The 25,744-nt window shown below is 36.0% G+C and overlaps 2 protein-coding genes across 4 annotated transcripts; one reads left to right on the plus strand and one right to left on the minus strand.

The window, feature by feature from the left end:
* The first annotated feature begins 946 nt into the window (after window positions 1-946).
* Window positions 947-7,360, plus strand: LOC140814018 (uncharacterized). 3 transcript variants are annotated; one of them, XM_073172868.1, is made up of 13 exons: window positions 947-1,080; window positions 1,753-1,995; window positions 2,970-3,179; window positions 4,124-4,204; window positions 4,291-4,377; window positions 4,521-4,616; window positions 5,118-5,171; window positions 5,331-5,561; window positions 5,704-5,985; window positions 6,070-6,278; window positions 6,382-6,430; window positions 6,509-6,548; window positions 7,060-7,360. In XM_073172868.1, the coding sequence occupies exons 1-13, from the start codon at window positions 1,069-1,071 to the stop codon at window positions 7,206-7,208; spliced, it is 1,743 nt and encodes a 580-aa protein (XP_073028969.1). In that variant the 5' UTR covers window positions 947-1,068; the 3' UTR covers window positions 7,209-7,360. The 3 variants fall into 3 exon arrangements, with proteins under 3 accessions (XP_073028969.1, XP_073028967.1, XP_073028968.1); XM_073172866.1 differs by having other exon boundaries at window positions 5,704-6,278; XM_073172867.1 differs by having other exon boundaries at window positions 1,756-1,995; window positions 5,704-6,278.
* A 10,716-nt stretch (window positions 7,361-18,076) lies between these two features.
* LOC140814887 (RCC1 domain-containing protein RUG3, mitochondrial) lies at window positions 18,077-22,826 on the minus strand. The gene is made up of 6 exons (XM_073173984.1): window positions 22,253-22,826; window positions 21,643-21,782; window positions 20,408-20,602; window positions 19,483-19,611; window positions 19,226-19,381; window positions 18,077-18,548 (listed from the first exon to the last, which is right to left on the minus strand). The coding sequence occupies exons 1-6, from the start codon at window positions 22,768-22,770 to the stop codon at window positions 18,346-18,348; spliced, it is 1,341 nt and encodes a 446-aa protein (XP_073030085.1). The 5' UTR covers window positions 22,771-22,826; the 3' UTR covers window positions 18,077-18,345.
* Window positions 22,827-25,744: the final 2,918 nt, after the last annotated feature.

Genomic DNA, 25,744 nt, shown 5'->3' on the forward strand with positions numbered 1-25,744 from the left:
ACGGCACTTCGCAATAAAATGGAGGATGACTTTCTTGCCGATTGTTTGACACTCTATATTGAACGAGATTTAGCTAAACATATTGATGTAAATTCTATTATTGATGAATTTTATGTTTTAAAATCCCGTAAGGCACAACTTCGTTGAACGATATAATGTACTTTTTTTTTAATAATATATAACTTATCATATTGAGTTCAAGCCCACCCCAACTCTTATTCCTGGATCCGTCCCTGCTAATAACGTGTTATAAACTATAAAATAAATAGAGATGAGTAGAGAGAATTCATAAAAAAAAGGAGAATGAATCAATACCCAAAGTGTAGGGATGTTCATCGGTCGGTTCGGTTCGATTTTTGATTTTTTATTTCGGTTTTTGGTTTTACAAATATATCATCCGATATTCGAACCATTTTCTTCGATTCGGTTCAGTTCAGTTTTCTACCGAAATGGTTCGGTTATTTCGGTCAGTTATTTCGGTTTTGATCCAATTATTTATATTAATAAGAAAGATATTGTAAAATATAATATGTTATCTTTTTATATGATTTCTTAATAAAATATTTAAATATAAAGTCTAAATGAATTACATAAACAACAATGAACTAAATATTATTCAAAATAATTCATTCTTCACTGATATCATCTCAAAAAATATATAATAAAAATAAAATTATTAATTTAATGAAATTTCGGGTTTTTCGGTCAATTCGGTTTTGACATATATAGTCTGAAACCGACCAAATAACTTTTTTTTAACATTTATATCCGAATTATAAAATTAGATTTTCGGTTGGATTCAGTGTTCGGTTTTGGATTTTCGATTTTATCCGAAGTTTGAGCACCCCTACTCAGATGTAATTTTCATTGAACAGAATCGCCCTATTTCCGCTTTTTTTTTTTTACGTCAGTGCTTACTTGATCAAACGCGCAACCGATCACATTAGCCAAATTAGCTGAGCCATACTAAAGTGCGCTTTAAAATCCTGCCAATATATAGATAAATACCAGCGAACAAATTCAAGCCTCTATATTTGTAAAATATTGTCTTGAGAAAGAAGAAATCGCATGGAAACTGGGGTAAATTCTCTCATTTCATTGATCGAATGTTTTAATTAGCTTACAGTCTTCTGTCAAACAACTGGATTAAGACGAGGTAGGTTGAAATTTTTTTTTTGTGGATTCATGTCAGAGAACCGGATTATATAATCCGTTGAGCTGAAATTTGTTGTGAAAATGTTCGAAATTTGTGATGAATGGGTGATGAATATCCCATATGCGAGTTTGTATTATTGGAATTGAGCTTCGTATTTCAGTTGATCGTCTGTATTTGCCTCATGCTGTGTTGAAAAACTTTGATCTGAAATTTGTTGTGAGAAAGTTCGAAATATAGACATTATCTATCTGTTTATCGAAATTATCTGGGCCTCTACTGATATATTTATTTTCATCTCGTGTTATTTGCATCATAGATTGATTGAATGTGATTCATCATGAATTACTATTGAATGATTGTCGTTGAATATTTTACTGTTCTGGGTGTTTGCTGATTTATTTTTTTTAAGAGATGGAATTTGAATTTTATCATTATACCAGAATTGTTAATTAAGTTAAGATTAGGTGTATAAGATTAATAGTCAGATCTGTAATGCTAACCAAAGAGAATAAAGGAAATCTGTGTACACTGTAATATATTCTTAATCAAGCTTAAATGAGTTATTCTAAAATATGGGTTGCTTCCCTTTCATGTAGCAGAACATGGGGCAGCAGGAAGAATCACATAGTTGCTTAGTTACATGGCGTGGACAAAAGTTCACAGTGGAGATTAATCAAAATGCTACTCTCAAGGACTTGGGGGACCATTTGCAAACACTCACTAATGTCAAAGCTGACACTCTTCGGCTTCTTGTTTCCACGGGAAAAAGTTCTACAATGCTATACCCTTTTTCCGACCAACATTCTTGTCTAAGCCTGGAAGCAGCATCAGTTCATAAGGTGCCAAGTCTTGCCCTTGTTATACATCCACCGACTTCTATCATTATAATCCGTTCATAAATTTAACTACTTTGTACTCAAATTGGTTCCGTTTCTCAAAATGAAAGACTTGCTCATAATTTATTGTGTATGGGGGGGCATGATGTTCTGAGAGGAGGTTGATGAATGATGGGTACACCCATGTTGGGTAATAACAAAAATAAATAGAACAGCTAAGCACAAATCAGATTAGACGTTGTAAGACAAAGGCATCACATTTAACACTACAGTTGTTTTGTTTTATTGATTGCACGAATATATGACATAAGCTGGATTAAAATCAACACACTGGAAACACATCTCAGATGAATTGCCGCATATTCAATCATGAGAAACTGTCCATCATCTTTACTCTAGAATAAAAAAACCTATCATTATGCTTTTGCAATGTTAGAAAACAAATCTTGCGGTTTTTTTTATCTTTTCCAGTCTTTACTCGTGAGTTATAGGAGGATGACAACAATTTAGTGTGACCGTATTGAAAAAATAGATAAAACTCTTCGTATCACAAACTGGCAGTGTTGTTTGATTTCTTTTAGTGAAATTACATAACTTTACCATAAATATCTTTGACCAACACTGAGTGGTACTAGCAGTTTCTACAAATTAATCCATTGCGACCTTGCACTCACGAGCTCATGGAGAGTAAGTCTAAATGCATTTACTGTCCCCAGGCTCGGCAATAGCAAGTTCTTTTGAAATGGTTGTGCTCATTGGAAGGTAGATAGGGTCACCCAAACTAATAAATATGATGTGGCATATTTTCAGAATGAATCGTGTCTTTTGTTACCAATTCTTTTGGCCTTTTTTCTTACATTTTGTTTAGATTGCATTGATACAACTGAATGACTAAATATACCTTCCAAACATGTTTAAAAGAATGGTCTCATAGTGCATCACATTCATTGCCATTAGCTGTCTTCTATCTTCTCCAGGGAAAGGTTGTTCGAATGATGGGAGTTCTAGAAGATGAGGTTAATGAAGTCCTACAGAATGAAAAGGTGGACCTAAGGATTGCTGGATTTGATGAAGAAGCAAAAAGATTGAGGCGGAAAATTTCAAACCGACCCTATACTTCGCATAAACTTCCTCAAGGACCTTACATTTTTTGTGATTTCAGAACACTCAGTCTTCCAGGAGTAGAGGTAAAGTTTGCATTTCTTCTTCTTTATCTTTCAGCAATTCGGCTATGCGGTCATTACTGTGTTGGATGGATAAAAATTTGGGGGTTTATAAATTGGAAACTTTTATCTGCTCAAACCTCCAAACAAAATGTAATGAAACTGACTATGAATGGAAGAATGAAGCTCTTCAACCGTCTGTAGAAATACTGATTTTTTCTCTGAAAAGGAGTAAAGTTTGCTGGTTTTTATGACTGCGCTACTGATATGGATCACGCATCGGCTCAGATCGACATTGGGCATTTAGATGAGACTGGCCGATACACTCTCCAATTCTCTACCTTTGCGCTCTTTTGGTCTGTCTGTGCCCAGGGTGAAACTTGACTCTGCCATGAAGTGATGATGCACATGGGCTTTAAATCTTAAGCTGCTAAAATCATTGTTTTGATCATGATTAGACTTATTTCATGAACAATATGTGCTTGAATGGGTTAAAGAAACAATATATGTCAGTAATTTTATGTTGGTTGCTTGCACTGCGTGGAGTATTGGACTATGAGCTTCTGATAAGATGAACTTTTTGCCAAATTTCAATTTACTTCAATTATCATCTGGGAAGTTCATGCATGACATGGAAAATTATGGGCCTCTATACTGAAAGAATTATGGCGAGAAACTACAATATGTCAAATCTTGGTACCTCATATCTATGCCTTGAACAGTTTATGGTTCTTTTCACTGGGTATCAGTTCTTTTCTATTATTCTGAAGGCATGGGTAGTGTTTTGAGATAAAATATTGCAATCTTCTCCATGCTGTTTGACCTTGTTAACTAATTCTCTCTCTTTCTTTCTTGCATTTTAATTTTACATATAGAAATTATTGTAATTACAATATTCCTCCCATTGAGGAAATAACCTGAGTAGAGTACTTGTATTCAGTAATTGATCTCTGATGTCATGATGTCAGTTAAATCCTCCTACATCCAAGGCTTTGGAATTGCTACATATGCTTGCTTCGGATCCGGGAATTGTTTCAATTATGAATAAGGTACACTTGGATGTACTTTTGAGTTTCCGTAAAATTTAATACATCTTGTCAATTATAACATGTTTTCTTTTCACGGGCATCTTAAGCATCATTGGCGAGTGGGAATTTTAACGGAGATGGCACCAATTGGTTATGTTGGTGTAAGTCCTAAATGCATACTTGGCGTCAACAAGGTGAGGATCCTGATGAGAAACTCTCACATGCTTTTGTTGTTATCTTAATTTATGCTCACACAATTTCAAGGCTTGTCAATCTGTTTAACTTCTCTTATAACATCTCTGACTTCTTATGTTATTGGTTTGTGAATTATATGAAGAATCATGGAGAAGAGATATCACTGCGCCTTCGAACAGATGACTTGCATGGTTTCCGTAAATATGAAAGCATTAAGAAGACTCTTCTTCATGAACTAGTATGTTATTACATTTCAATCTGTTCTGTTTCTGTCCAAAAAAATTTAGGCTATGTTTGATTTCATTTTCAAAACCATGTTATTTTTTGAAAACGCTCAATTTACATTTCAATTGCATTTACAATCATTACACATACCATCATTATTTTTCAATTCATTGTTTTACCATTCTCAAAAACAACTTAATTATTATATTATACCCTTATACAATAAAATATACTTTCAAAATTTTAAATTACTCTATAAACCACCAAAAAATTACATAATCCAAAATACTCTCCCATGGTTTGATATTTTGCAGCAAAAATATCTCCTCTGGAAAACAAATCAAACATACATCACATTTCCCAATACAAATTTTAAAATAAATCTTCAGGAAAACACGTCTGAAAGTAAAGATCATGAATTAAACATAAACCTTAGGGGTCTGCTCTTTGTTTATTTATGTTTCACTTCTACTGCTGACATATGAATTCCTCTGTACTTTTGGCACCTTTTTAGGCACACATGGTGTATTCTGATCATGATGCAAATTTTTATGCGCTGGATAGTCAGGTACCGAATATCAACTTATTCTGTATCTGGTGCCCTCAAGAATCTCCTCTCTTTTGTGTTTCATGTGTGTGAGTTGAGGAATTTTTGTTCTTGGTTGTGCACGCCTTCTAGATAATACTGTCACTGCTGTATATTTTGATTTCGTTTAATTCTAATCAGCTTAACAAGGAAGCAGCTACTCTTGACTGGACTAAATCAAGGGGCCACACCTTGAGTGGTTTCACTCATTTAGTACAATATGAAGAAGAGTTTGATATTAACCGAAATGAAACCTCATCGCAAAAGCTTGGAGGACGAACTTCTATACTTCCTGATGCTCGTGCATCTTCAGCAAGTGCTGCTTATCAACGTTTAGCCAACTCATCCACTGCACTTCTGAGATCATCTATGGTACGTCAAAATAAATAAAGAAGTAAATAAATCTGATAGGTGTTTGCTTAAAACCTGAATTCATTAGCAACATAATGGAAAAATTCCGATAGCTGGCAAACTCACTTGCATAGCTAATTCTGGTGTCTGCTTTCACAATCAGAATGCTTTGGAACCTGATACTGATGTTGATTATAAGGATGAGGTCTTGGAGCTCAAAAGTTACGTGGAATCAGGAGAAATCCATGCGGATATGGAAGTTGATCCTGATAATTCTCAAGTGAGCGAAATTTTGTCTCCGCCCCAAACTCTGGGGTGTGAAGAATCAAATCTTGATGTATCTAGTGCCAGAATTGGGCCATGCTACCCTGGAGTACTTCAGAAAACTTTAGAACCAGAAGATGATGATTCTGGAGCAGATGGTTATCCAAGATTTCAGAACACGGTGAGATGTGATCAAATGGACTCTCATACGTGTGCAGCTACAGATATCCCTTGTCATTTTGAACCTAAGCAAAATGATTCTCAGGAAGTGGCAATGACCGAGCCTGATTCTGGTGAGATATCATCCAGGAGCCAAACTGTTCAGTCCAATTCAGATGATCCAAAATTACAGATAATTCAAGACCCTGTCACCGTGGTTTGCGATCGTCTGCAAAATGCTATTCAGTTATTGAGGAATGAAGTTAGTCCCTCAGAAGCTGGTGTGATTTTACATACTTTAATCAAGATAATACGGTATAACTTGAATTCGGAGTTTTATTTTTTATTTTCATCATTTAACTATTGTCTATCAACTTATGCATTCAGTGTTAGAGCTGACATTTTAATTTACCTGCAGTAATGTGATTGAACACCCAAATGAGTTGAAGTTCAAAAAACTCAGAAAGGTAATTTTAATACCTGCATGTTTAATACCTTCATCATACATTAAATGATGTTTAGCTGGTGATGTTGATCTGTTGCAGGCTAATCCAGTGATACAAAAGAACATTGTTGGACACAAAGGTAATGACTGCATCTTGCATTTAAATTCACATTAATGCGCTGTCATACTTATTGTGCTTCCAACAACATGAAACTTGACGCAATATAATAGTAGACTTTTGTCCATTAATCTCATCCAACGATCTCCTCCAGCCCACCCTTTTTAATTGTGACCGGGGTTGAGTAAGGAGGAATCCCACTCTGCAATTCACAATTATGCCCTATGTTCCATGTAGAGCAGGGTTTAAGATATTTCATTTTGCTGACATTCAAAGAATGGAGAATATTTAAAACTTTAAAATCTTCAAGTTCACCATGACTGGATATACATGTCAACTTGGCAAGTTTAAAGTTGGAGCCTACACGTGATACCATCAATGCTGTATAGCGCGTCATATCTTGTATCTAGCGCCATGATTATTTTCCAATGTGTTTCTACTTGTCTATATCTTTGACAATGCATGCGTTATGTAAGGGGCAAGGATTTTCCTCTTAAAGTTTGAAACTAAAATGCACTTTAATTTTGTGGCAGCTGCTATGGACATTCTCATACTGGTTGGATTCTGTGAAGATGTTATGGACGAAAATGGGAAGGCCGAAACCTTTTTAGTGCTGAAGCGAAATGATCCAGGTTTGTTGTGGCTTGCCAAATCAACTATTGAGACATACATTGCATTGTAAATGAGTTTATGATCAACAGTGAAAATAGAAGTGGGATACCCATATCTATAACGTTGTGCAGTTGATATATTTGTGTATCATTGAATGTATAATGATGTTTCATCATCCAAGAACAAACCAAAATGAATCAAGAAATACAGGTGTTTGATTTACATTGGGCTATCAATGTTGTAAAATTTGATTTGTCTTGAGTTATTTTAGATTATGATTTTTTAAACTACTATGGGTTTTGAATGTGCTGATGACTTTCGGTTGTATCTTCGGCCTTGATTCAATCGACGTTCTTGCTGGCACCATCCATGCATCTCTGAAAATCTATGTAAAAGCTAGCGCTTTGATTAATTTGTGCCGTGCGACTTGTATTTGCTTAAAGAGACTAGAGACTTTGCAAGATTAGAAAAGCCCTTGAATTCTGCGACTTGTTTTGCTTAAAGTTACATTAGGTATATGTTGGAGAAAAAGTACGATGATACTTCAATGACCTTTGTTTAACCATGAATCCTGTGTGCACCGATTGCATATTACTCGTTTGGTATCAAATTTTGACCACTCCACAAGATTCTAATAAACTTCCAATTGGAGTTTTAAATGCCTTTTCAAAAATTAAACCACAAATAGTTTGCTAGAAGCTTAGATTATCATAATTAATGTTGTGAAAATGGTTGTTTTTGTAACCTTCATAAATCAGTCAATCGTTTTCATGCAAATTATTTAAATTGCTTATTTATTTTATCTAAATAGTTTTAAATGTTTAAATGATATATTTTATATAATTAAATGTCCAAATTGCATGATTTTATGAAACTAAGGATTTTTTCTGAATATTCGATATTAGGCCGGGAAAAGAAGATCGGGGACGATCAAGATGAAAATATTTTTAGATAATATTTTAAAAGCTCGATAAAATAATTAAATGGGATTAAAATTTTCTAAAAATGTTGGGGTCTAAATTATTTTACGAATCAAGTCCTATTTTATCCGGGAGGTCGGTTTTAGTCAAACGAAAGATTTTTAAAGGTCTGAAAGTTATAATTTTTGAAAACTTTTATTTTATAATTAATTAGGCCTTGTTGCGCCTAATTTACTCAGGATTGATGGACCTAATCGTTTCCAAACAAAAAACCTAGAAACCTAACTTTTTAAAACACAATTTTGAAATTTATATATCAAACCCTAGGGTTCTAAAGACTCTTAGTGGCCGAAAAACACAAACAACACACACTAAATTTTCGAAAATTTGAGAGCAAAATCCAAGGTTGTTCGTCACTCGTCCATTCTTCTTCGCAATCAACGCCAACGATCAAATATTCGAGCGTTCTAAAAGAAAAGACATTTTTCTAAATTTCCTTTTTGCACCATTCGAATCATAATACGTGTGATTTTTGTTTTTAAGCAAGAAGTATTTTTAGTTCAAATATTTAATGTTTACAGGTTTATTTTCCAAAATTTTGATGTTTTTACACTTGTTGGAGACTTGTTATGATTTCTAAAGGACATGTTGTCATTAGGGGATGTTAAAGGATTTGAAAAAGAGTTGTTTAAACGAGGAACGAGGGCTGGACAGTAGCGCAATGGTCGTGCATGGTTAGGTAGTCGAACCTAGGGTATCTTCATGAGTTTCCTTGTGGTCGTGGGACGGCTAGGGAGGAATCACACCAGGGCTCAACTAGGTTTTGGCCAGGGCCCTGCGTGCGGCTTAGGGAAGAGGCTAGGAATATCCCTTGAGGGGCTGGAAGGGTGGTCGCTGATGGAAGCCGCGAACCAAGGAGAATCACGAGAGATGTGCACGGCTGAGGAAGAAGAGGGATGTGGCACGCGGCTAGGCATGGTTCAGTGGTATGTGATGGTCAAGAAGGGGTGGCTAGGGTCTGGTGCGTCGGGGTTAGGGTCTGGTCCGACGATGGTTTGGCTCATGGGGTGGCCGAGGGGTTCGAGGGAGAGAATGAGTTTGGTTATGGCTTGGGAAGGAAAGGGGCTTGAACCGTGGTCCACAGGGATTGGTTCGTGGCTCACGGGGGTAGTTTAGGGAATAAAAGTCTAAATTTAAAATTTGAGATTTAAAATATTAAGTTTTGAATTTATTCGGGTTTAAAACACTTTACGGTTTATTTAATAAGTCATTAAATCAAAAAGCTCGGGTTTACGTCTAAAAAAATATTAGAAGTCAAATATAAGCTTATATGATGCTACAAGATAGGCTCGAGTCAAGAAAAGTAAGAAAATGTCAAAATCGAGAGTTTTGGAGTCCAGGAGTAAAATGATCATTTTACGTCCCGGGTAGTTCAAAAGGTCTGACAGTGTCTCGAAGAATCATAATACATGCTAAATGATATTTTTAAATGTTTATGATGCAAATATGATATTTTTATGATATATGCAAAGTTTGTATGATTTTTACCGACAAATGCTATTATACGATTTTTGAAGATTACGATATTTTATAAATTAAAGGAAAGAAAAAATGTTTTAAAGGATGTGAATTGATTGTGACGTAAAGGATATGATTGGGGATATCGTGCGGGAAAAGGCCCAGAAAGAGCCTGTTTACAGGAGAAGACTCCAGAGAGAGCCTGATGATCGTATTTCCATGTTTGGACACGGGCCAATGACGAGAGTTGCTGACGCCCTGCCCCCAGGTACTTGGTGTATATAGACTGATCAGTCAACCATATGATGATATGATAAAAGGATAATCACTTTCAAGAATCAAACTCCATCCAAAATGATACACGATGACGAAATGATTTATGATTTATATATTATTAGTTTTTACGACAATTTATTTGAGTAAAAGATTTATTTTAAAGCTTCATGTGCATGTATATGTATTATTTGTTATATATGGTTAGAACATATTGAGTCATTAAATTCAGTAGGTCTGGATGGTCGTAGATGAGTATGATTTTGATGGAGGTGCTGACGCTTGAGTGGATCGGGTCCGACAGTACACTCCCGAGGAGCTTTTATTTTCCGCATTAGCTTAGTATTTAATTTCTTGAGGTAAAAATTTTGAGGGTTATCTTATTAAAGATTTAATGCTTTATATTGAAGTTTAGTTTTGGATTATTTTAAAATTGACATACGATTTTGTGATTGAAGATTTATGGATTTTATGAATTTAAGATCTTTAAATATTAGTTTTTATGTTGGATGGTTTCGAAGTTGGAGGAAAATGTTTATTAAAAAATATATATTAGTAGTATTTTAAAGTATGAAAAAGAATGGACGTTTCGGTTGGTATCAGAGCGAATGATCCCGAAAGGGTTGTGTTATTGCCACTCCTAGAAACTCGAGAAGTCACGTCTCAAGTATGAGTTTTACTACTTTGAATTTTATATGCTGAATTTTAAATGATTTTATGATATACGAATTAGGAGGTTAGACGTATTTTTAAAATGTAAATGCATGTTGGTTACGTGATTTAAATGACATGTACATTGATGTCTCCCAGACGTGTTATTTCCATGAGTACTGAGGGGGAGAGGCAGGAAGAGAGAGGTGGGGAGATACCTCAACCACCCCCAGATGCTGCTACTCGGGTGCTCGAGGGGATGGCTCGTTTATTGGAGCAGCATGCTAGAAATGCTGCCAGGGGGATGATATATACATGCAGTTTCGGAGGATGGATCCGAAGGATTTTTCTGGTACTACTGATCCATTCATGGCTAAGGGGTGGATTAGGTCGTTGGAGTTGATCTTCCGTTATATGAACATAGTGAATGCTGACAGGGTTCGATGCGCCATTTATTTACTGAAGGAGGAGGCATCTCTATGGTAGGAAGGAGTTGAGAGGGGGTGAATCTGAATACTATGACATGGGAGGACTTCAAGCAGATCTTTTATGAAAAATACTTTACTGTTGACGTGAGGTCCAAGCTAAAGCGACAGTTCATGAATCTCCAGCAAGGGGAAATGCCTGTTGCGGAGTTTGTCAAGAAGTTCGATAGGGGTTGTCACTTTGTGCCTCTAACCACTAATGATGTTGTTGAGAAACTGAGGCACTTTCTGGATGGTCTTAGGCTTATTGCACGTCGGGATGTGCTGTTGGGAGACCCGAAGAGTTATAATGATGCTGTTATAAAGGCCTTCAGGGCAAAGAATTCTCTGATAGATATTTGAGCGGGAGATGCAAAGGAAGAGGCCGCCTCCACAACGACAATCACAGCAGAGCAAGAAGTCGTGCTCTGGACCACCGAAGCGGCCAGGACAATAGAAACCACAGGGGAAACCACAGAGAGAAGGTGTCCCGAAGACTGATAAGAAGCCGCTCTGCAAGGGATGAAACCGCCATCATTTTGACAAGTGCATGTGGGTCACTTACAAGTGATTCCGGTGCGGAGGATACGTGCATAAGGACTACTGATTGCTAGAAACATAGGCATCCCGTGACTGAAAGGGCTTATGTGATGCATGCTGAGCAAGCAGAGCCAGACACTACGCTTATTACATGTATTCCGGGTATCTAAGCATTTTATATTGCTTTACTGCTTGAATTAATAAGCATGAATGCTAGGGTTAATTAGAGGTGCATTGAATTTGATGATTAAAATGGCATGTTTCAAATTCTAAGGATTAGGGAATTGAATTTAGAAATTATTAGCTATGGGTATCGAAATGGGCAGAATTGTGTCAATTTTGAAATTTAAGGGATTAATTAGCAATTTTTGAAAATTATTGATGGAAAATTCAACATAATTCGAAATATTGGGGGTGAATTGCCATAATTGGAAATTTTGGGGACTTAATTGCAGCAATGCGAAAATTTTGAGGGCCAATCGGCAATTTTGAAGGATGTAGAGGTTGTTTCGGAAATTTTCGAAAATAAAAGGGCCATTTTGCAATATGTTCGAAACATTAGGGACTAATTTTCTAATATGAGAAACTAAAAAGGGCCTAGATGATTTTTTTTTTGAATTTTATGGTCTTATTCAAGTATAATGCGATTATTATCACAGACATAATATTGTTAGCTGGTGTAGCTACATATGCTTTGCTAGATTCTGGAGCTGCGCATTCTTTCATATCTGAATCATTTGTGAAAATATTGGAAATCTTACCGGAGGACTTGGAGTCAGGATTCAGAATCACAGTTCCTTCGTGCAAAATTACAGAAGAATGTCGTACAAGCGGACCTTATTGTGTTGCTGATGCTCGAGTTCGACATTATTTTGGTCATGGATTGGCTCACACTGAACGGAGCTACTATCGATTTCCAGCAGAGGTCAGTATCTATTAAACCGCCCAACGGGAAATCATTCATCTTTGAGGTTGTACAGAACAAACAGATGCCACACATTATTTCATGTATTCGTGCAAAAAAGCTTATCCGGAGAGGCTGCCAAGTTTTTATTGCCAGTCTTATATCCGTACCCGATGCTGGCATTCGATCGATAGAATGTGTGGAAGTTGTCAAGAACTTTCCAGATAGAATGTTTCTGGCGTTCCACCCGAGAAAGAGGTGCAGTTTGCTATTGAGTTGATTTCGGGTACTGTGCCGATCTCCAAGGCATCGTATCTTCTAGCGCACGCCTGTGCTATTTGTGAAGAAAAAAGACGGGAGTATGCGACACTACATCGACTACCGAGAACTGAATAGGTTGACAGTGAAGAAAAAGTATTCATTGCCTCGAATCAAGAATTTTTTTGATCAGCTGCAAGGAGCTTCGGTATTTTCCAAGATAGATCTTCGATCGGGATATCATCAGCTGAGAGTAAAGGAGGCAGACGTGCATAAGACGGCTTTCAGAACAAGCTATGGACATTATGAATTTTTGGTGATGTTTTTTGGACTGACAAATGCCCCAGCAATCTTTATGGATCTCATGAATCACGTGTTTCAACCGTACCTCGATCATTTTATCATTGTCTACATCGATGATCTTTTGATTTATTCCAAAAGCCCAGAGGAGCATGATCAGCACTTGAAGACGACTTTGCAGGTATTATGAGATCGAAAATTTTATGCGAAGTTCAACAAATGCGAGTTTTGGCTAGAGAATGTGACATTCTTAGGCCACATCGTTTCGAGATAAGGAATAGAAGTCGACCCATCTAAGGTCGAGACAGTTAAAGAGTGGCTGGTGCCTAAAAGTTTAACATAAACCTGCAGCTTCTTGGCTTTAGCTGGCTACTATCGCAATTTCATCAAGGATTTTTTGTCCATTGAAATATCCTTGACATCCCTGACAAAGAAGAATGTGAAATTTTTATGGGGACGGAGTGTCAAAGAAATTTTGATCAGTTGAAACAAGCGCCCACTACCGCGCCAGTTCTAGCTATGCCGACAAAACAAGGGGATTATGTCATGTATACCGACGCTTCGAAGCTATGATTGGGCGCAATTCTTATGCAACATGATTGGGTCATCGCACATGCGACTAGACAGTTGAAAGTCCACGAGAAGAATTATTCAACGCATTGATCTTGAACTTGCAACAATGGTATTTGCGCTTAAAATTTGGAGATGCTACCTATATGGTGAAAAATGCAAGATTTATACGGATCACAAAAGTCTCAAGTATTTCTTCACTCAAAAGGAGTTGAACATGAGACAACAAAGATGGTTATGGCTTGTAAATGACTACGATTGAGACATTAGCTTCATCTTGGGAAAGCTAATATAGTTGCGGATGCTTTGAGTAGAAAAGCGATAGTCTTGACTCAATTATCAGTACAGAAACCTCTGCAGACGGAAATTCAGCGGTTCAATCTTGAAGTTTATGCTAGGAGCGAGGCCCCTAATCTTGCTACTTTAACAGCACAGTCTACATTGCGAGACAGAATTCGAGCCGAGAAGATTAATGATGAGCAACTGTAGAAATGGAGACAACAATATGAATCAAAGGGCAGGATGTTATACTCAGTCGAAGACGACATTGTCAAATATTAAGGACGACTATGGGTTCCTAGCGGGGATATTCACTTAGAGCTGAAATTATGACAGAAGCCCATACTATCACTTATTCTATACATCCCGAAAGTACAAAAATGTACAAGGACTTGCAACTTTTATATTTGTGGCTGGATATGAAACGAGACATTATTTGCTTCGTATCCGAATGTTTGACGTGTCAACAAGTGAAGGTAAAGCATCAAAGAACAATTGGAATGCTCCGACCACTCCCAATCCCCGAGTAGAAGTGGGAGAACATTGCAAAGGACTTCGTGGCTAGGTCTACCAAAGACGGTAAAAGGATTCAATATTATTTGAGTAATGGTAGACCGTCTTACTAAGTCATCACATACCTACCAGTAAAGACGAATTTCTCAATGATGCAATATGCAGAGCTGTATATTCGAGAGATGGTCAGACTGCATAGAATTTCAGTTTTCATAGTGTCGGACAGAGACACACAATTCACTTCATTATTCTGGAAAAATTTGTAGCCTTGGGGACCAAGCTACTATTCAGCACAACGTTTATCCCCAGGCAAACGGTTAGTCTGAGAGTCATACAGATTCTAGAAGATCTACTCCTGGAATGCGTGATCTATTTCCAAGGGAGTTGGGAACCGAAGCTACATCTAGAGAAGTTTACATATAACAACAACTATCAAACGTCTATTAGAATGGCTATATACAAGGCAGTCTACAGAAGGAAGTGTAGATCGCCCATACATTGGGACGATGTAGGAGAAAGAGCTAAAATAGGTCCCCGAAATAGTTCAGCACACCGCAGATTTAGTCGCCAAGATCCGAGACAGGATGAAGACTGCTCAAAGTTGACAGAAAAGCTACGCTGATAATAGAAGACGGGATCTCGAGTTTGCAGTCGGTGATCACGTGTTTATGAAAATAGCACCTATAAGATTTGATAAAAAAATAAAAACTCAATCCGAGATTAATCTGACCATTCGAGATACTCGACAGAGTGGGAGCATTAGCATATCGAGTGGCATAGGAGTTCACAACATTTTCCACGTATCGATACTCCGCAAGTACATGTTGAATCCTTCACATGTACTAATTTTTTAGACACTGCAGCTTACACCAAACCTATCTTATGAGGAGAGACCTACTTAAATTTTTTACAGACATGAGAGAAAGATGCGGAACAATGTGATAAAGATGGTCAAAGTCATGTGGCTGAACCATTCAGAGGAAGAAGCCACTTGGGAGAACGAGACTGAGATGAAGAGTCGCTACCCGGAGTTGTTTGGTAAATCTTAATTTCGATGACGAAATTTTATTTAAGGAGAGAGGATTTGTAACATCCAAAAATCAGTACACGTAAACCGCATGCATGCAAATTATTTAAATTGATTATTTATTTTATTTAAATAGTTTTATATGCTTAAATGATATATTTATACGATTAAATGTCTAAATTGCATGATTTCATGAAATTAAGGATTTTCTCTGAATATTCGATATTAGGTCGGGGAAAGGAGACCAGGGACGACCAAGATGGAAATATTTTTCGATAAATATTTTTAAGGCTCGATAAAATGATTAAATAGGATGAAAATTTTATAAAAATGTTGGAGTTTAAATTATTTACGAATCGAGCCTTATTTTAACCGAGAAACCGATTTTTGTCAAACGAATGACTTTTAAAGACCCGAAAATTATTATTTTTGAAAACGATTTTTGTAAAGTTTTATTTTATAATTAATTGGGCCTTAATAGGCCTAACTTACCTATGATTGATGGGCCTAATTGTTTCCGAACCAAAAACCTAGAAACATAACTTCTTAAAACAATATTCTGAAATTTATAAATCAAAACCTAGGGTTCTAAAGACTCCAAGTGGCTGAAAACACACACAACACACACACACACACACACTAAAATTCGAAAATTTAAGAGCAAAATCCAAGGTTGTTCGTTGTCCGTTCGTTCTTCTTTGCAACCCGCGCAACGATCGAATATTCGAACATTCTAAACGCAAAGGCACAGTTCTAAGCTTTATTTTTTTGCACCATTCGAATCATAATACGTGTGATTTATGTTTTTAAGCATGAAAATTTTGTAATTCAAATATTTAACATTTAAAGGTTTATTTTCCAAAGTTTTTGACATTTTTACGCTCGTTGGAGACGTTAGGGGATTGGAAATGGAGTTGTTTAAAGGCGGAACGAGGGCTGAGGTTTCTTCATGAGTTTCCTTGTGGTCATGGGCGGCTAGGGAGGAATGGCACCAGGGCTTGGCCAGGGCCCTACGCGCAACTTAGGGAAGAGGCTAGGAAGAGCCCTTGAGGAGCTAGAAGGGTGGTCGCTGATGGAAGCCACGAACCGAGGGAGAATCACGAGAGATGTGTGCGGCTAAGGAAGAAGAGGGCTGCGGCATGCGGCTAGGCGTGGTTCAGGGGTCTGTGATTGTCCAGGAGGGGTAGGCTACAGTCTGGTGCGCTAGGGTTAGGGTCTGGTCTGGCGGTGGTTCAGGTCATGGGGTGGCCGAGGTGTTCTCAGAGAGAACGGGTTCGGTTATGGCTTGGGAAGGAAAGGGGCTTGAACCCTGGCTCACGGGGGTAATTTCGGATTAAAGTCGAAGTTTAAAATTTTGGATTTAAAATATTAAGTTTCGAATTTATTCGGGTCAAGAAAAGTAAGAAAAATTCAAAATCGAGAATTCTGGAGTCCATGGATAAAATAGTCATTTTACGTCCCGGGTAGTTCGAAAGGTCTGACAGTGTCGCGAAGAATCATAATATATGTTAAATGAAATTTTAAAATGTTTATGGTGCAAATATGATATTTTATGATATATATGCAAAGCCTGTACAATTTTCTTGAAAAATGATATTTTACGATTTTTGAAGGATACAATATTTTATAAATAAAAGAAAAGAAAAATATTTTGAAGGATGTGAATTGACTGTGACATAAATGATATGATTGGGGATATCGTGAGGAAAACCCATAGGGAGTCGTTTACAGGAGAAGGCCCCAGAAAGAGCCCGACGATCGTATTTCCATATTTGTTTACGGCCCTGCCCCAAGGTACTTGGTGTATATAGACTGATTAGTCGACCACGTGTTGATATGATAAAGGATAGTCACTTTCAATTATCAAACTTCACCAATATGATACACGATGACGAAAAGATTTATGCTTTATATATGATTATGAGTTTTTAAGCAGCTTATTTTAGTAAAATAGTTATTTTAAAACGACATGTGTCATTAGACTCACTAGGTTTGGATGGTCGTAGGTGAGGATGATTTTGAGAGAGGCGATGGTGTTTGAGTAGATCGGATCCGACAGTACACTCTCAATGGACTTTTATTTTCTGCATTAACTTAGTATTTAAAGTTTTGAAGTACATATTTTAAGAGTTATTTTATTAAAAGAATTTATGCTTTATTTTAAAATTTAGTTTTTGAATTATTTTAAAATTGACGTACAACTTTGTGATCGACGATTTAAATATATTATGTATTTAAGATTTTTAAACATTAGTTTTTATGTTTATTGGTTTTAAAGTCATAAGAAAATGTTTATAAAAAAATTTAATAATATTTTAAAGCATAAAAAAGAAGACGTTTCAGTCTTACTTTTTAATACTTCACCCGAGGAGCTATTTTTCTTTTTTTTTTTTATTTGTAAGTTTGATTGCTTCCAATTCCTGATAGAAAATATTAATGTATCAGTTTAATGACTAACCGACTTTTCGGGTGAGTCCATCGATTACTTTCAGAAAATTTGTTTTAATTATTATAATCTATATAGCACTTGAGCTATTATAACATATCAAATTTCTCAGTTACATTCCTTTAAAAATAATTGAATTTTTGCAACTTAATGTAGTAGTATAATTAAAATCACACTTCCTAGTTAAAGTGCTAGCATTCTTTCGCTAAAACGATTGAAACCTTGAGCAAATCGGTAATCTTGCTGAATGTTTAAATGATTGAAAACAACTAAATTGTTCGATTCTTTGGAAAGAAAACTAATTCTGTGAGTGTCAGTAGTTCCAATTCCGGTACATGCTGCCAATTTCACCACTGAAATTTGGTAACTTGAAAAATATTTAAACCTTAGCTCAAACAAAAATAAATAAAATACTATATCTTAATTAATCCGGATAAAGATATAAAACAAAACACCACAGAGAATCACCTATTACTAGGTGGGACAAGATAATCCACAAGGATCATTAGATTGAAGCAGTAGGTCCCCGTTACACAGAACAATATTACCTCTTCGCAGTCTCTGTTCTTGAAACAAGGCACATGGCATGAGACGCGCCAGCGGCAACAGACAAAACTTTGTACTCCCCCAGTCCATCATCTTCCCAAAGAAACTTTACTTCAACTGGAGACGGTTGTACCTCAGAAAGCCCAGGAACACCTAGTTGATTATCCCTTGCATTGCCCCACATGTACAACTTCCCTTTGTCTGCGGATTAAAAAAAAACATCAATTTGGTTGCGAAAAACCTCTTCTTTCTTCTTTTTTTTATTAAGAAATGATTTTCACTGATGAGAACAAAATTGCCGGTGAGGACATTGGAAACCTCCAAATACAGAATAAATAGTTACCCAACTTTTTTTTAAAAAAATTAATGCTAATCAATTTTTGCTTACTCACATGACAAGAAATATGGTTATGATTCTAGTTCTTGAGGGATGATGTCCAACTCAAAAACACAGGAAAAATGACCAGGGATTTATGGGTACAACGAGAGCAACACGGTATCTGCACCGCAGACATCTCCCTGTTCTGCCAAGCCATTTATGTCTGAGAATATATTATTTATCACCTCAATTTTTTCCAGTTCTACTATTGTACATGAACCATATCAGTGGTAGATTTTCTTTTGAAGGTACTAACATGAGCTGCTTCGATTTTTTTCCGAATAATTGCCACAGAAAGAGAAAATAAAGAAGATTTGCATCTAGTTATCAACATCTTATGCCTTGTAAATTGCATAGTTTAAGATGTAGCACACATTTTCTTTTTAACGTTTTATAATCATTTCAAGCATATATACACGGAAAAAATAATGTGCCAGATGAAAGATTTGATAATATTGATCTCAAATAAGAATTTAATCGTATAGAATGGACTGCTTACCAGTTATAGCTGCTGATGATGAACCCCCACAAGCAACATAAATGACCTTCTCATTAGCTAAGGCCTCAACAGGCTCAGGAACCTTTTGTAAATGAAAAGAAGAATGGCCCAACTGACCATGCCCACCATGACCCCATGAAAGAACTTGTCCTTTTTCTGAGATGTAATACACGATGTAGTAAAATCAGATCCACAAAGCCTATCTCCCACATCAATGCATACTAACCGAAACGTGCTAGGTTATAAAGTTACTATACCTGTCAAAGCAAGAGAATGGTATCCGCCACAGGCAATCTGAACTACACGTTCCTCTTTGAGAGCACGAACATGTTGAGGTTTCCAGCCACCGACTTTATCACCTCTACCCAGCTCATAGTTGGAGTTTGCTGCGATTCAAAGTATCTGTTAGTTGGAAAAATGCAAAGCTAAAGCATTACATATAATATGAAAACGAAGCTACCTTTTATAGCAGCCTCACTGCCTTCTCAACCCACATTGACAATCAAGATAAAAATACTATATGAGGAAAACTTTGTAATATTTAGACAAATTGAAATTCTAACAGAAACTCAGGCAACTCGTTCTGGCACTCAATGTGACATATTTAAAGTATGATCGATTTTCTCCAGGTCGGTTTTCATTTAAAACAGAATGAGCACAGTGACAGATTTAAAAAACATATATACCAAATCTGAATTATCTATGTTGACAACAGAAAATAGAACATAATTCCACTAAAAAAACTGCAGGTTTCATATAATCTCAAAAATGGTGAAATGAACTGATCCTTGATTTTTGGGTTCAAGGTTCATACATATATTGGCCATCTCAAAACATGGAAGTAACTCATTGATTCACTTCCAAAAACTATGGAACTTTTTAACTTTCACTAAATTTTGTGACCTAAAACACATGACAATGGATTTTGAACAACTGGAATAAAGTTTGCATTCTGCATTTTCAAATAATCAATAACCATTTAGTTTCTCTTAAAATGTTGCTTAAACATATGATAAAGTATATGGGTGGTTTTCTTATAATTTGAAATATGGGTCAAGTTTATTCTTTATTTCAGTATATTAAATAATTTCTGTCAAGTTTATTCTTTATTTCAATATATTAAATATTTTCTTGTCAAATCATGATCAAAACATCATAACTGTAAATTGCATGCATCCTTACCACCCCAGTTCCAAAGTTGTCCTTCTTCGGTCAATGCCATCGTGAAAAACCCACCACATGAAACAGCAGCTACTGGCACAGGCATTGCCTTTACTTCAGTCGGAGTGCTGAGACCACCTGCATGGTCTGGGCCACGACCAGGACCAAGGCCCAATCTACCATCCCCTTCATCTCGTCCCCAAATGTAAAGTTTTCCTACATAACAAATTAACAATATCATGGAAGAAACAAATTATTAAATCAAGAAAAGGTGGTACACAAATGCAGTATTGAAGTAATATCTGAATATTCTAGAGCAGATAATGCCAAACAGCGGGAATAAATAAAATGCCCACAAAGCACAATGGCTCTAATGTTCAGGATTCTTTTTATGCATAAAACTTATTCTCTTGATGAAGAGAGACATAGTTACAGATCCAGGAAAGTAAAGCCCAATGGATACTGAAGCCCCAACTTACAAAGAATACAGATGATGGTTAGTAAGGAGACTAAGTATAAGAAACATACGGGAGGAACACAAGGGAATAAAATGAGGGGAAGTGGGGTAATTGTTCGGCACTTAAAAAATTCCTTAAATTTTGTGTGCTAACATGGCTACGGGCAAGGGTAGTAGTGAGATCCCTCCTTTTGTTTTTGGGGTACTGAGAGTGATTAACATATGTTTGCATTCAATTTTTCAACATTAAATCGTTACATCTATATTTCTCTACCATAATTCTTGTGGAAGAGATCTGTGCTCTTTCTGAGTAATTTAAGGTTAACAAGAGAAAGCCCAGGTTTTTGTATCAGAGGTATCACTAACATAAAACTTAATTCAAGTGACACGGTGCAGATTTAATGTAAAATAACATGGGTTGGGTGTTAGGGTTCAGAAATCAATATTCTTTCATTATCTCAATCATACTCCTATTAAATATACACATCAGAGACACATGTCTATATCTATTCTGTATTACAAATATCTCAATCATTTTTAAAAATTAATTATACGAGATATGCTTTTAAATAGAAAAAAATCTCGTCAACTTCCAAAAAATTCTGCAGTGACATTCCAAAAAATCTTTAAAAGACTAATTCTAAACTTTGAATTGAAAATAATACAAAGCTCAACCAAACGCCACTATTGTGTAGTATCTCTGTGTCTCCTTAAGCTTTTAGCCCCTAATCCTCAAGAAAAATAAACAGATGGACTTCAAATGCTCAAAAACTAAGCTGGTAACAAAGAAATATCTAACCAGATTTTGTGATAGCAGCTGAATGTGTACCACTGGTAGCAATATGACATATTTCTTCAATCCAAGATCCTTCGACCTTTTTAGGCAAGAGTTCTCTGTGATACACAGAATGTCCGAGAGCACCAAATCCACCATAACCCCTGAAAAACTTTATTTTGTGAAAAGAATATCAGGATTTGCAGACAACAATCCAACCCAAATAAAAATGAGGGGCTTAAACACACTATGCGCATCTTAGTGGGTTCATTGTCATTTGTGAACATTATCCAACAAGACATCTCTATGATAAAGGGATAAAACTAAAATAATAACAGGCAATAAGTGAGATTATTGTGCTAAAGCTTCCTTAACTTCTCCACACAAGCATTAACAGGATTTGCGCATCCAAAATCAGATGGGCACTAATTAATTAAGTCTCTAAAGTGTAAACAGATTGCTTTGGTCATTCATACAGATCCAAGAAGCTCCAAAATACTGAGCTACTAATGTGGAAAACAAGTACCACAAACTTTCTAACCTCATTCGAGATATTCAAGCCAATAATGTCATCTCATCACTTAATATTATTAACATTACGACAAAATCAATCAAGGGTGAGATAGGAACTGACCACGTGAAGACACGGCCAAGGGAATCGAGAGCAACAGAATGGAGACCACCGAGAGCAATACTTCTAACATGGGATTCCAAATGAGGATTCAGTGTTGGCACAAACACCGAGTTTTCATGCCCAAACCCGAGCCTGCCGCCGTCACCTTTTCCCCAAATCCATAGTTGTCCATCCACCACCAAGCCCGAGTGGAACAGCCCACACGAAATCCCCACTTCGATAGGGGACCCATCGGAATCCGAAAATCGGGATAGGCGACCAGTAGTCGCGTCAGAGAGGCGGAAATTCGGCGGAATACGCAAGGTGGCGACGGGTGAAGGATATATTCGGCTTTCCTCCACGCCTCCTCCGAGCTGCCCGGAGCCTCCACGACCCCATGACAAAAGCTGGAGGGTGACTGATTCTTCGGTGGTGGTAGAGGAAATTTCGATCAGAACTGGAGCTGATTTGGCGGCCGAGGAGTATGGGCGGCGGCGTAGGAGCAATGAGGAGTAAATGTGGCGGTGGCGAAAGGCCATCGATTTCAGGGGTTTGTGTTCCCTCTGTCGAGGTTCTAGAAAATGCCGAAAGTCTAACCCGAACCGGAAAAACCCGGAAATCCGATACTCGAGGGAAAAATTAATTACTTTTTAAAAAAATCTATGAGATATATAAGTTTATTAAAAAATATTTTAATTTTGTTTTATTAGTTTGCCTTGAGGAAAAAATTAATTACTTTTTTTTAAAAAAAATCTATTAGTAAATTTTTTGTCCTTAAATTTGATATTTTATTATTTAAAAAATATTATACTGTTTAAATAACATCCAAATTTTCAAATTTCATTATTCCCAAAATTGACACTCTTTTTAAAAATATTTTTTTTAATACAACTTGCTAATTTGCTATAATTCGCAAATAATTAGCAAGTTGTATTAAAAAATAATTCGCAAATAAATAGCAACTTCAAAAATTATACAAAAATAATAAAGTTTTAAAAATTAATCTCATGCATTTTCAAATTTGCTAATTTTCATGCTACTTTTAAGTTCAAACATTTGACGTTTAACTAAAAGTAGCATGTACTGTTATGATGATACAAATCAAATTATTTATATTATGATTCGACCGTTCTACTAATTAAGATAACATGTTCTCTAGAATTGACCTCGATAATTACACAAGTTTGCAACTAATTTGATCCAATATATGATCGTGACTCTAATATTAAATATATATAGTCAAACATTTATTATTTTAACAAAAATTACAATCATTTCAGACGATGAATCTCAAATAATATGCATGGTTAATCTTAACTCTACATTTTATTTGTTCTCTTAGTGTAGGTGTTATTGCTCCCAATCATATTTATTAATGCACTAGGATGAACCATTGGAAATCTTCCTCGAAACTAAAGGAAATTAATTTCCTATATCAGACAAGTATCTCTCATTGGAGAGCTTCATACTGTTTTTAAATAAGGAGATCCAACAATAAGAATGTTCATCGATTACGGACAGTCGAACATGCTCACTAAGAAGAAAAAAAACTCTTTGTCATGCATTGATGATTTTTTTATCAGTCGCAAGTATTTTAATGTATTGTAAAATATATCTTTGTTCCAGGGTACCATCCGCTCAGAGATCGAGAGGAAAATGTTCCTGAGATAGTGTTTTGAGCATGCTATGGACCTATGGTCACTATGCATTCCTAGTGATGTCGTTTGAATTGACGAAAGCTCATGAAATTTTTATGAATTTAATTAATCGTGTATTTCAAGAATTCATAAAAATATTTTTAATTATTTTTGTTGATGACATTCTAATCTATTCCAAGAAAAAGAAGCAACACAAGAAGCATTTCACACTTTCCTCCAAAAACACAGAGCATAGTTATATGACAAATTTTCCAAGTGTGAACTCTAGTTGGAAAAAAGTAATATTTTTATATCATGTTATATCGAAATAGGGAGTATCACTGGATCTTAGTAAATTTGAAATTTTTATTAGCTTACCAAAACCAACAAATGTTTCCGACATTTGCAGCGTTTTGGGATCGATCGGGCATTATGGGTGCTTTATCAAAGGATTTTCTAAAATAACTAGGAGTATAACCAAATTTATGTAAAAAGATCGATGTTTTATGTGGACTAAGGAGTGTGGATCTAGTTTTCAGACTTTGAAGGAGATTTTAGTCCGAACTCTAGTGTTGGCTTTACCTTCGGGCTAAGAAGGATTTATAGTTTGTATAATGAATCTCTAAATGGACTGGGTTGTGTTTTGATGCAAAATGAGCAAGTGAATGCATATGTATCTCATCAATTGAAATCACACGAGGCTCTCGATATACAGTTCATGACTTAGAGTTAGTTGTCATTTTTTTGTGTTGAATAAATGATGTCATATTTGTACAATGAACAATTTGTGATTTGTCATGATCACAAGAGCCTGAAATATATTTTCACACAATATTTCTTGAACATGAGACAACGTTTATGGATGGAGTTGCTCAAGGACTTTGACCGTGAAATTAAGTATCGACCAAGGAGAATGAACCTAGTTACATATGTCCTTTGTAGGAAAGTTCATAATGTGATTCTTGTATCTCTGACTATCTATAAGTTCCATGAGAACTCTAGAAATTCAAGATGGACATATCACCCCCAACAACGACGGCTTCATATTTTCATCGATCTAATTTGAACCACAAATAGTTTCTAACGTCAAACAAGAGCAGAGGAGTGATCCATATATTCACATATTGAAAGAATTGGCTCAACAAGCCAGTTATATAAGTTGTGTTTTTTAATGGATTGCTGTGCTGTAATGATAGACTTGTGGTCCTGAATTTGATAATTTGAAGGAAGCTATATTGTTGTCGGCACAATGTCCATCCAAGAAACAGGAAGATGTATCATATATTGAGATCTCATTATTGGTGGGAAGATATGAAGAAGAAGAAGATTTATGAGTGTGTGGCTAGATGTTTAGAATGCCAACATGTTAAGGCTGAGAGAATGAGAACTTGTTTTATATTACAGATTTTGAAAGTGCCACAATGGAATTTATAATCATATTTCTGTGGATTTTGTTACACATATGTCTCGTTCTAATCGTGATTGTTATGTTATTTGGGTGATTGTGGATATATTTTCTAAATTATCTCATTTTGTTCCATATGATTGTACTTGTAATCAATAGAAAAGGACAAAATTTTACATTGAACATGTAGTGAAATTGCATGGTGTTCCAGTAAGCATAATATCAGACTGTGATCCCATGATTGCTTCCATGTTTTGGGGTAGTTTGGAATTAGCTTGGGGTTCAAAGTTCGCAATGAAAACCACCTATCACCCATAGAGAGATGGTCAATCATAGAGGACGATCCAGATGCTCGAGGACAATTTGCAATAAGTTGTGATTGGTTTCAGTGGTGGTTGATAGAAATCATTTTCTCTCATTGAATTTTTTTATAATAAAACTATCCAAGAAACTATCGGGATAGTGGCATTG

Source organism: Primulina eburnea, chromosome 15 (genome assembly GCF_022965805.1).
Source record: "Primulina eburnea isolate SZY01 chromosome 15, ASM2296580v1, whole genome shotgun sequence".
NCBI lineage: Eukaryota > Viridiplantae > Streptophyta > Magnoliopsida > Lamiales > Gesneriaceae > Primulina > Primulina eburnea.